At 40.8% G+C, this 13,227-nt stretch overlaps 1 protein-coding gene across 1 annotated transcript in view; it reads right to left on the bottom strand.

Moving 5' to 3' along the window:
• The window catches only part of FCER1G (Fc fragment of IgE receptor Ig), a 597,912-nt gene that overhangs the window by 322,676 nt on the left and 262,009 nt on the right, over positions 1-13,227 (bottom strand). The window contains exon 3 of the mRNA XM_044088973.1: positions 8,179-8,270. Within this exon, the coding sequence (XP_043944908.1) occupies positions 8,179-8,270 (92 nt within the window). The remainder of the gene's footprint in view (positions 1-8,178; positions 8,271-13,227) is intronic.

Below are 13,227 nucleotides of genomic sequence, written 5' to 3'. Positions count from 1 at the left end.
ATGAACCATCTTCCCCAGCACGCAACAATGAAGCCTCACCAAGTTTGTGCAACAGCAAAAATCTATCTGTCTTATCAGTAACTGGTTCCTGTTGCTCTTTCAAAATGATGTGCATCGGCATCAACTCCCTTTTTCCCCATTTTGTACATGGGATCGTGGTGTCACATCAACAGTGACCATCACCTAGAACTAACGTTCATACTGCCAGGTGGCTAGCCCTGCATTGGTTGTTCTTCGGTACCATACACATGCACTCATTCACACCTTTGACCAGTTTACAGCGTCTGATTCACCTACTGCATGTCTTTGGTGCTCTCTCAAGTATGCCAACAAAAAAAAGTTGTAATTCCCAATCATATTTCCTTCATTTCCTATAAGTTCTTTACCTGAATCTCCTCAAACAAAATGCTGATTGTCTGACAGAGAGTGAAAGTGGTCAAACATGAATATGTACAGGTCAGTGCTGCTAGAGATGGCTATGCTAGGGGGCATCAACCCACTGTCTGGGTCATAGGGTCATAAACTACTGCTGGAACATCTGCAAGTTCCAATATCAACAACAGAACTTTGAAGGCAAATTACTCTAATGGAAGCTACTGGGCCTTCCCAGTAGGGACCCGCTGCTCCAATGGGTCAGTTAAAACTAACATTATAGTCAGACCAAATGACAGGTTCCACCACCTAGTCCACTAAATCCCGATCAAGTGTCTGTACCTTGTTTAGTGCATGTCCCTTTATATGTGTGTGGCAGGAGGATTTCAGCTTTATAACCAAAGTAAACTTTAATTTCAGGACTTTTACAGCAAATGATGATGACTCATTATCAACCTAACTGCTCAAGTCCATGGTTATCAACAGACATTTTATATCCACCATCAACTAAGTGAAAAAGTCAAAGTCAAAGTAAACTTTATTATCATTTAGAAATCACACAAGTGCAAATACTGAAAGACATTCCATATCTCTGGACTCAATGTGCAAACAACATATCGACTATTTTCACAGACATTTCCACATATAACACCTATCTATTACATCACGGACATGCAGATAGACAGGACTAATATTGCACATAATTAGAAATACATTTTAACACTTTTTGAAGTGAACACTTACTTGCATGAGACTTTAGTATTGCACAGGTACTTGGTTAAGACATTGCATTGATCCTTGCACAGAAAGAGACATTTGAGTATTGCACAGTGAACATTAGAATGTTGCACTATGAACCTTAGAGTATTGCACTATGGTTAATTTGCTAATTGTCAATGTACTGCACTGAAGGAAGATATATTTTACTGCTTTCCTACTGATCTAGATGGCCTATAAGTTAATAGTCATGGTGAATATTGCACTAAGTATTAGATGAGACTGGTAACCAGGTTAATGCACAATATGAGACAAACTACTACAGTTTCTACTGACCCAGATGGCCATCATGTAGCGTAGTTGTTACTAGAGTTCAGCAGCCTGATGACATTAGGGAAGAAGCTGTTCCTGAATCTCGTAGTTCTGCAACGTATGCTTCGAAAGCACTTACTGGATGATAGATGCAGAAACAGTCTGTAAGCAGGGTGAGTGCAGTCTTTAATTATTCCTCTGGCCCTGCTAAGACATCTGAATAAGTACAAGTCATGGCTAGGTGATAAGGTGGTCTTAATGATCCTCTCAGCTGTCTTCACCACTCTCTGGAGGGATTTGCACACAGAGGTAGAGCAACTTCCATACCATACTACAAGGTTGTTTGTTAGGATGCTTTCTATAGTACCTGTGTAAAAGGTAGTGAGAACTGTCGATGGGAGATTCGCTGTCCTCAGCCTTTTTAAAAAGGGCAATCTCTGGTGCACTTTCTTGACTATGGCATTTGTATTTGTGTTCCAAGACAAGTCCTCATTGATGTGCCCTCTCAGAAACTTTGTGCTTCTAACTCCTTCCACTGTTCCCCATTGATGGTAAGGGGAAAATGTTCCTTGTAATTTTTCCTGTAGTCCACAATTATCTCTTTTGTCTTGTTCACATTTAGTGCTAAGTTATTTCCACACCAGTTACAGTTACAGTTAAAAACTGATTCAGTAACTTCAGAAATATATCATTCCCAAATTATTCGATGGATAGAAGACTGCAGTAATTTTCTACTTCAACCGTCCACAATTGCTTTTCAAAGGGGGTGGCAAAACCAAATTATATGCAGACCAGGTCTAATATACATAGAAAGGCTTTCATTTAAGGAGCTATGTAGAGTTTCTGAGTTATTTGAGGGTGGGGTATGCAGACATATGTAACCTTACCTCTAACTGAACTCTGGATGACAGTATCACAATAAAAAAAAATGCTCCCTCTGTAGGAGTGGATCTGCATCCAGTTTTAGCATCCATGTGAAAATCTTGTTTCAAACATGAAATAAATGAACAAAGATAGATATATTCCAAACACACCAATCTAAACTAAACTAAACTAAACAATAGCACAGGGCACTATTAAAGCACACAAGTTATATAAAAAAAAGACCATTTATTGTGAGCCTAGGAAAAAGTTGCTGAAGAGACTGTTCACAGAAATGATGGTTCACTGTTTATTGGTCGGCAAACAGGCGTTTGCTGACTTGGGTTTCTGATCATGTAATATAGACCCGAGTATATCAAATATTCAGTTAAATGCAACATCCTGAGCTCATTCTTCAAAACTACCTTGGGGCACTTTGCATCAACTCTCCCAATGAGTAGTTGATGGTGGCTTACTGCACCCAGCTTTCACCCATGTGTACATGTATTATGTGTACACCTACTGCCCTAGCATTGTATCCTCTCTCTGAGTCCAATTTTTAACCCCCTACTGCAGTTTCCTGTGTTTAGATACCACCATAGTCTTCACCTAATTCTGAAATGCCTCAAGCTGACTGAGTCAAAGGGGGTGGCAAAACCAAATTATACACAGACCAGGTCTGCATCACAGACAGATTAAGCCCTGACTGTGGCCTAACCAATGATTCAGTTTGTAAGCCCATGTGACTGTGGCCTAGCCAATGATTCAGTTTGTAAGCCCATGTGACTGTGGCCTAGCTAATTATTCAGTTTGTAAGCTCACGAGCTGGAGAAGCTGGTCATAGAAGGATAGGGGTAACTGGTACTGAACTGCCCATCCAGGGGGGATTGAGGTAAGGCCTTGCTGTATGAGTGTCACCTGCAAGACACTTGGGCCTAACAAGTAATGCCCAGTCATTCCGAGTACTTTGTGTGGGAGCACATATTCACACCCCAACATTGAAGGCTCTGCTGCTGCAATGTGCCATCAAAATGATGGACAGCAGATACCTACACCAGCAAACGTCCAGAGTCTCCCAGGATGACAGCCTTCCAATAGCTGGCAGTCCCTTCCACAGGTGTCTGTAAGTTGTTGGTAACTAAGAAGAAACCCTCACTACAGAAGAGGTGACTGACCCCTACTCCCAACAAATAGAATGATGTGGGCTAATGCTCATAGGATATGACAACAAAAAAAATTAATCAGACATAAGAGGGAGACGATTCTAGGCAGCTAAGAGCTATCAATCTACCTGCCTGTATATGTATATATATATATATATATATATATATATATATATATATATATATATATATATATATGAGATCCCAATCAGCCTATCGCCCCTCAGAGGTGAGATTTGAGTGCCGGGTAGTGGGTCAGTCTTCAGGCTGGGATGATCCTGACTCCCATTCTTGAAGTGAGTGGGATACCATTGAATGGTGCTGCCTGGGAAGTGCTCTGCTTGTTCCCAAACAGACACTATCCTGGCTTCTCAGCAACATGGCATTTACAATCTGTCATCTGCTACCTGCAATAGCTCTTTGTTTCTTAAATTCCAGAAGTGATACATATCCCTCGCCCCTGTGGTGAGCAAGATTGCATTAGCTGCTCACTCCAGTCCCCTGTTGTGGTTCTTCTAGCAGCATCAAATAGGGGTTATCTGTGTTGTAATTAGGGTTTTTTACCTCTGTGTCACAGAGCCATGGCTTAATCCCCCCCCTTTTTTTTTGAGGTGCAACTTTTCAAAAGGTATAACATAAGGTTTCTTTCACTGACTGTTCCTCTTGTCTAATAACAAAATATGCTGAGACAAAACTGACTGAGCTGTAGGACGGACTGATGGCCATGGTCCTGTATAAAGAGCTTGGGCTATTTCCTTTTTTCTCTGACAGTGCAATGATGACGCTGGTATGTAGAAGTAACTGTGGATGTGGGGGACACAGTCCAATGCATAGGGTCCCCTGAAAAAAATGCTTATTCTTACTTATTCCACATTGTCAAAGAGTCTGTGCACAAGCTGAGATTTAATGAGTAGATTTTTTTGGCTTTTCAATGTATGGGAATTGTTGAACAGCTTAAACTTGCAAGTCAGCTGTTGATGAAAAAGACCAGATCCACAAAAATTATGTAGCTATCCTTCATTAAGGCAAATGAGTTTCTCTGAACCATCCTCCTATTATCCTGGGGATCATGCAGATGTCTTCATTATCATCCGGCCTGAGACTTAGGTCACTTTGAACTCAGGATTTACCCCAATATTAAACAGATTTCAGGGTTATTTTGCACCAGTCCTTCACCCCTCCCCCCAGTGCTGTTGTCAGTGTGGACCTTTCCTCTAACTTGTTATTTGAGTCAGTCTATACCCCTTCACCCATTTTCGAACACTTGAGGTAATACATATTTATCTTTCACGAAAATTTTTTAAACAGGTACCATTATAATATTACGTTTACTGTACATCCCCATCTGCCTCATCACAGGCATCAGTTTTCGTTATTCTCTCTGACAGTGCATTGGGTACTTGTCTTTTCCAGTCTCTGTATGACTGCTGTATGCATCTTCCTCTCTGACACTGGGCCTCCATTTTATACCCTAGCATGTAGGTCAGTGTAGCAGGTCTCTGTCTATGTGTGGAGAAAAAGTGAACTCTTCCTCTGTCTTGGCATTGCTATTTATGTGAGTCTTATCTCTCTCTCTCTATTAATATCGGCATTCACTCTTAAGGCAAAGTTAAGTATGACGTTACGGCTCCAGTCTGTTCAGCCTTCTTCACTCTGAGAATATCATCTCCATTTACAATGTTTTGCTCTTTTATGACACTTAATGCTGACTTTCTGCTGTAGTGCCATCTATCTTAGTAAAGAACAAATACTAGTGCTGGCATGCATGTAGAAGCTGAAGTGTAGTAATATGAATTAGTCAGTGGAATGACTAGAATTATGCAATATATATTCATTTTTTTCACTAACTACTGAAGTCAGTTCATCACTCTGAAGACTAAATTACTGCAGGTTTACCTTGTGTAAAACGAAAACTGTAGCACTGCTACTGTGTATTAACATGAAGGGGGCTATAGGCTACGCCCAGTATCACATGCTTTCTAATTCTGTTACCTTGCATGAAATAATATCCATTCCAGTATACTTACCTAGTAACAATAACTGAATGTTTGTGCATGTATATGTAAGTATGGATTGCTGTGTGTGCAGATATATTTATTTTTGCTCCATTTCTTTTCTGTTTTTTCCCCTGTAGGTTCTCCACGCCTTGAGTGCTAACAATATTGGGTTTTAAATACCACTTGCATTCCATCAATATACCCAGCACTACCCTACATCACCTCCAATGAGGTGTAGACATAGTGATGGGTGACAACAGACATCACTGGTAACATAGGTTCATACTAGGCTATCTGCCCTAGGGCATTTATAAGCCTAGCCAGAATGTGTTTGGCTTTCGCCACCCATTTTAAATTTATTTTGCTATGCCCTTTTTCGAGGTTAGTATACTGTGCCTCTGTCTAACAGTGACACAGAAGTGATACCCGGGGTAAACCTACGATCTCCCATCCACTCATCAAGATTCCTCTTGAATAGAGTCAATGAGGGACTCTGCCTAACCTGGACTGGGATTTTATTCCAGAGTGAAGGGAGCCTCTGGGTTATGAATCCGTCCCTCCAGCATGTCCTATTTATTTCAGTGCTGAGGTTCAAGTTCAAGAGGTGCAGCATGTCCATTAATTCTGGGTTGGACATGGCTTTATACGTCAGGCACAGATCACCTCTGAACAGGCGGTATGCCACTGAGTAGAGCTGGAGTTTCTTTAACCGGGCAGCATATGGCATCTATTTGAGCCCTTTGATCCTCTTGGTGAGGTACTTTAGGGGTCTTTCCAGTTGCTGCAGGTGTCTGGTAAGGTACATCCCAAAAGGGGCATTGTACTCAATTATGGGCCTGATGAGGGATGAGTAAAGAGGCACGATGACCTCCCCTGATCTAGATGTGAATCCCTTCATGATTAGGTGGGCTATATAAAATGTTTTTCTAACCACTTTGGCCACGTGGTTGTCAAATGAGAGATTGCTATCAACTTGGGTCCCCAGGTCCCTAATTACTTCTTCTGTACTTAATGGATTACCACCTATGTGGTAATTTGTGGGCACTTTGTTTTTGCCAAAGGGGGTGACTATACACTTTTTGGCATTTAGCTTGAGGCCGTGGATCTGGCACCAGTTGTCTGTTTCTATGAGGCCCTTTTGGAGGATGCTTGTGTCGGCTGGAGAGTCGATTATGGCGCCCAGTTTGCAGTCATCTGCGAACTTGGTCAGCCACAGTCCTTCCGTGTTGGCCTGTACCTCCGAGAAATATATACCGAACAAGAGAGGTCCCAGGACTGAGCCTTGTGGGACACCACTTGTAACTGGTTTGGAGTCTGACATGGCTCCAGCAATTCTAACCATGTGGGTTCTGTCCTTGAGCCAGTTTGCAATCCATCTAGTGACATAGGGGTTTATATTTAAGCTGGTGAACTTATCTATAATGCCCGAGTGGGGTATTGTATCGAAGGCTTTTGCAAGGTCCAGGTAGGCTGTGTGGACCACCTTCCCCTCGTCAATGGCCTTGGTGACTGTTTCAAAGAAATCAACCAGGTTTAAGAGGCAGGATCTGCCCTTAACAAAGCTGAACTGTGTCTGTAGGTCCCCAATATCTTTATTTATGAGGTCCATGATGATCCTTTCCATAGCTTTGCAGACCAAGCTAGTCAGGCTTATGGGGCGATAGTTTCCAGGATCCGTTGAGGCACCACCTTTATGGAGAGGGACCACTGTTGCTGTACGCCACTCTTTGGGCACATATCCTGTAGTAAGGCTGAGATTGAACAGTAGTTTTATGTTTGGGTTTAGCTCTTCTTGGAGTTCATGTAGGACGCAGCCTGGGACACCGTCTGGTCCCATTGATGCTGTGTTTTTGCTTTGGAGAGGGCGGCTCTTACCTGAGCATCTGAGATGTCAGGGGCAGCACTGTGCTGGGATAGATATTTGCCCTTTGGTGGGGAGGGGTTTGCGCTGAACCTGTCAGCTAGGATGTTGGCAATGTCTGTGGGTTCAGTGTATTTTTTGTCATTTTAGACTAATTCTGAGCATATCTGGGAATTACCACCCAGGTTCCTAACATAACTAAAGAAAGCCTTGTGATTATCCTTAGTGTCCTGTGCAATTTTTCTCTCGAAGCTGGCCTTAGACAATTTTATGAGTGCCCGTAGTTTTTTGCTAATACTGATCAGTGATGCCCTCCCTTTTTGGGATTTTGCTCTATCATTTAGTAGCTTCCTCCTTCTATTGTATAGTTTGTTTATGGCTGGGGTCCACCAGACATGACAGAGAGTGCTTTCTGGTTTGTTGATGGTTCCATTTTGTATTTATTATTTACATTTTTTAAAACAATTTCCATCACAAAACTGTATTTCAAGTTTTGTGACTGTTATTGTTTGGTTACCAGTGGTATAATTAACCTATTCATCATACTGTATGCTTTAACAGGTAATATTTTGTTGTAAGCGACAGTAATATATGTTAGCAAGTAGGATTACACTTTACAAATATTTAAACTCTCCTTGTTTGGTTACCAGTGATATTATTACCCTATTCATTGTACTGTATGCTTTAACAGGTAATATTTTATTGTAAGAGAGAGTAATATATGTTAGCAAGTAGGATCGCACTTTACAAATATTTAAACTCTCATTGCTTGGTTACCAGTGATATAATTACCCTATTCATCGTACTGTATGCATTAACAGGTACTATTTTGTTATCAGAGACAGTAATATATGTTAGCGAGTAGGATCGCGCTTTACAAATATTTAAGAATTACCTTGAGTCGGCAGTATAGTACAGTCAACACAATGCCGTAGAGGAAGAGGATGGCATCAAGGACGTAGCAAATCTCAGGTTCTGCCATGGCATCTGTAGCAAAATCAAGAATTCATGAGTTTTGTTAAGTGTTATAACTTCCTTTCTCTTTCCCATATTAAGCCTTCTTTCTTAACCCCATGCCTCATTCAATATCTCAGTAAAAATATTATGACAAAAGTTGAATTAATTATGTATTCATTTATTTGTTAATGGGTGATTAAAGTGAATTTTATAGATCAAGGACTGCTTGAGTGACAGATAATTTCATTGATAGTATACAAGGGACATATATAAACATTCACAAATAACAGGTTAGAATTGTTAAACACATATAAGAGAAATGCTTATAGAACAATTTACAAACAGTAAGTTTGTTAATTGGTTTGAAGTTTCTAATATTCACAATGATAATAAATGTATCTTTTAGTATGTAGCTCCCCTGTATAAAATCTGCAACACAAAATATTGTTTTGTTATTTTACATGGCCTGCATGATGCATATAATGTCATATACTATACTCTGATATAAGGATTCCCTGATGTTCATTGTCTCCTCAATTTCTGATAGAAGTTCTGCCAAAAAGGCATACTAAATGGTAAGAGATAAACTCATGATGAGAACTGAGTGATTACAGCTAAATTCAAGATGACAAATGTGATGCAATAAAGCAATGCATTACAATCACAGCAATAATTATATGTAGAAAAAGAAATTATTCTTCTTACTGGCCTTATCAACTAATTTGCATAATCTTCTGCTATAAAATTGCCAGTTACCCCAGCTCCATGGAGCAAATGGGTGGAGTTCTGACTTTAACCCATGGTGTATTAGTGGATTTGGTTCAAGTCGGTTACAAATGGGAATGAAAGACGTTTTTGGTTCAGCTGTCCCAGAGTGAGGGATGGGAAGGGCTACAGCCCATAGAAGATAATAAGAACACTCTTCTTCTTCTTCTTTCGGCTTTTCCCCGGTCAGGGGTCGCCACAGCGGATCATCTGTCCGCTCATGAGTGGCAGTGGAGTTTTACGGTGTCGAGTTGCCAGCCCAGCGCCCAACCTTCCACAGAAGGCACACACACGCACACACTCACATCTAGGGCCAATTTAGAGTATTCGATTCACCTACTGCATGTCTTTGGGATGTGGGAGGAAACCGGAGCACCTGGAGGAAACCCATGCGACCACAGGGAAGACATGCAGACTCCGCACAGAAGGCACCCCAGCCGAGAATCGAACCGGAGAACCTCTTGCTGTGAGGCGGCAACGCTAACCGCTGCACCACCGTGGCCACCCCATAATGAGAACACTCTAGTCCTGCAAAAAAAAAAAGCTTAGGGAAATGTACCCATAGATCATCCTGGGGATAGCAATGTTGATGATGACTCCCTGTAGACTGGTTCAAGGTGGCAGGATTGGGGTGAGGCATAAAATGAAAGTTTGTAATGCTGTCAGCACTGGACCTGATGACATTACTCTGATCTCCTCTCCACATTTTTCCTGGGATTTTGGAATTGCTCTCTCCATTTAATGTTGTCCTGGTTCTTAGGTAGTTACTAGATATGTGGACAAGGGTCCATTAAGGCCTAGCCTATTTTTCCAATTGCTTCAGAGCACTATCTGGTTAAGTGACTTGCTTAGAGTCACACAGTAGTCAAATGAACGTAGAAGGATTCAATCTCTATACCTTAGACTACAGATAGCAGTTTAGATTCTTAGTTCTCTGTGCGAACTGACAGACTCTATGTAAATATGAATGCTTTAAACATTCCATAATGTAGATGTTTTTGCTCTGAATATCTCAAAAGTTGCTGTATTAACCAGTGGTCTATTTAAGTTTGAGCAATTGTCAGAAAAGTTCCCTTTTCATTTTAGATTTCTCAGGTTGTAATACTATTTTCAAATTTAAATGGTCATTTAGACCTCTGGTGGGATCTGCATCCATCCTCAATTACAGTTTAAGTTCCTTCTTTTCCAGGATGCCTTTTAGGTTGTCCTATCCCCTATCCAACCTGACAGCATCCACTGCAAAGAATAAGATCCTCCTAAAATTAAAAAAATAGAGAAACTAGTGGTGTTAAAACTTCATTGATCAGCTCGGTCACAATAACTTGCAAAAATCATGAAATCCAAGAAGTATTTCAAAGCAATATGCCTTTATTCATCGCAGGTCAAACTATGTACACTAAACTAGGTATAAATCCCTATGTCACAAGATGGGTTGCCAACTGGCTCACTGACAGTAAAAGTTGCAGACTCCAAATCCAACTTCAAACCAGTGACAAGTGGAGTACCACAGAGTTCAGTCCTGGGTCCTCTCCTGTTTGGTATCTACTTCTCTGAAGTACAGGCTAACACAGAATATCTCTGGATAACGATGTTCACAGATGACTGCAAACTAGGAGCCATAGTTGAGTCCCCAAACAATGTCGACATCCTACAGAACGGCCTCACTGAGACAGATGCCTGGTTTCAGAACCATGGCCTCAAGCTCAATGCCAAAAAGTGCATTGTCATTCCCTTTGATAAAAGCTCTGTATCCATGAACTACCACATAGGCAGCAGTCTACTTAATGCCGAATATGTGATAAGAGACCTTGGGACCTAGGTGGACAGTAGCCTCTCCTTTGATAATTACATCACCATAGTGGTCAGGAAATCCTTCTATGTGGAGCACCTCATCATGAATGGGTACTCAGCCAGGAAAAAATAAGTCACTGTTCTCCTCCACTCACCACACATTTAGAGTACAATGCCTCTTTTGGAATGTACCTCACAAGATATCTACAACAGCTGGAAAGGCCACAGAAGTACCTCATAAAGAGGATTATTGGCCTCAAACAGATGCACTACACTGACTGTCTCAAAAAAACTCCAGCTTTACTCCGTAGCATATCGCCTACGATCTCTGCCTAACATAAAAAGCTATGTCAAACCCAGAGCTGTTGGATATGCTACACCTAAAGAAATCCCAGTCTCTCCGTGCTACACACTCTAGGGACTGAAACCTTGTCACTACAATAAACAGAACATGCTGGAGGGATAGATTCCTGTCCCAGAGGCTTCCCATACTCTAGAACAAGCAACCAATTGACGTCAAGCAGAGTTCCTCATTAGCACTCTTCAAGAAAAATCTTGATGAGTGGATGGGAAATAGGAAATTCACACCGGGGATCACTTCTGTGGCTCTGCTCGACAGGGATGCAGGAAAATAAGTTTCATGGGTGGCGAAAACCAGGGAACCTTGTTGTCTAGTGTTACTTATGCCCTTGGGCCAATAGCCTAGTACCTACCTATGAACCTATGAACAGACAAGCAATCCTCAGTAACAAAAATTCAGAAATATTTTAAAATTGTTAAACATATCAGCTTTTATATGCTTAGAAGTAGGTGTGGAAAATATACATATTGTTTAATTTTAAACCAACCTATTCATGGCAAACAATATGGACGTAAAACTGCATACAATGAAAACTAGTAGAAAAACAAGACAAGAAATGCAGAAACAGTGGATGAAGTAAATTAGTAAGGTATAAAAGTGTGCAGGTGGGTGGCCACAGTGGTGCAGTGGTTAGCGTTGCCGTCTCACAGCAAATGGTTCTCCGGTTCGATCCTTGGCTGGCGTGCCTTCTGTGTGGAGTCTGCATGTCCTCCCTGTGGTCGCGTGGGTTTCCTCCGGGTGCTCCGGTTTCCTCCCACATCCCAGAGACATGCTGTAAGCAGATTGGACACTCTAAATTGGCCTTAGGTATGAGTGTGTGCGTGTGTGTGCCTTCTGTGGAAGGTTGGGTGCCAGGCTGGCAACTCGACACTGTAAACCTTCACTGCCAATCATGAGCAGACAGGTGATTTGCTGTGGAGACCCCTAACCGGGAAAAGCCGAAAGAAGAAGAAGATAAAAGTGTGCAGGTGTGTGCATGAGTGTGCATGAGCTACCACCTTTCCAGTACTACATGGTAATAGCAACATGAAAAAAAATGTGAGTTTTAAAATTACAGTTAAAATCTCTGGTGTGATACAATAAACCTAATAAAAGCAGAATTGAGGTTAAAGTAACTAAACATATATATATATACATATATATATATGTATATATATATATATATATATATATATATATATAGAGAGAGAGAGAGAGAGAGATCTACTTTAAATTAATGAAATTACGATCCAATGAAGAGCACAACCACGAGCTCACTGAACTGAAAACTCACTTGCACGGAAACTACCAACACTGAAATCTACATCAGCAAAACCCAGTTCAATAGACTACAGTGTACAAAACAATAAAACAAACCACAACTAATACACTACACTACATTATGCAGGGGGGCAAGCCCCCCCTGCACTCCCCACACCCCTGCTACTAATATATGTCAACTCTGCGATCGCACTACAGTGGGGAAAAGGGAAAATGCCCGTAGCCCCACTGTACCGGAATCTCCAACAACTTTCTAAATCTACACATAACCTGGCACAATTGAGGTCTCACCTCCTCGTTCTTATTTACCTGTAAAATATATTTCACCCAGGACTCCAGGAACAAGTCTGCATACATCTGCCATAGTAGATACCAGTATGTTGGTACAGCTAGAACCACTTCCTTATTCTATTTAAAGCGGTATCTCCTATTTATGGCGTTAAAGTGTATTTCATTAATCTGGTCTTCTGCAATTTAGGTTTCCATGAAAGTCAGCTTTCGGTATAATCAGCTTATCTTTTTAGCATTACTTTTGTCAATTGAAAGTAGATTCATATATATATATATATATATATATATATATTATATATATATATATATATTTATACAGATTCTACACATCATATTTTTATTATTATTTAGTATAATTTTAGTACAAAAAATATTCCTCAAAAACTTCCCCAAAAAACCTTTACAGATTGTGTGGCACCTTACGTAAATTCAACACACTCTTAATAGAACAATAGTAGTTAAGTCCTGGTTTTCTGAATGCATTTAATTTCAACTGCCAGGATAGTTCTTTTTTCTCCA

This window comes from Protopterus annectens, chromosome 12.part0 (genome assembly GCF_019279795.1).
Source record: "Protopterus annectens isolate FY-2018-M chromosome 12.part0, PAN1.0, whole genome shotgun sequence".
In the NCBI taxonomy this organism is placed as follows: Eukaryota; Metazoa; Chordata; order Ceratodontiformes; family Protopteridae; genus Protopterus; species Protopterus annectens.
Note: the sequence above shows the minus strand (reverse complement) of the source record. Positions and strands in the feature narration are given on the sequence as shown.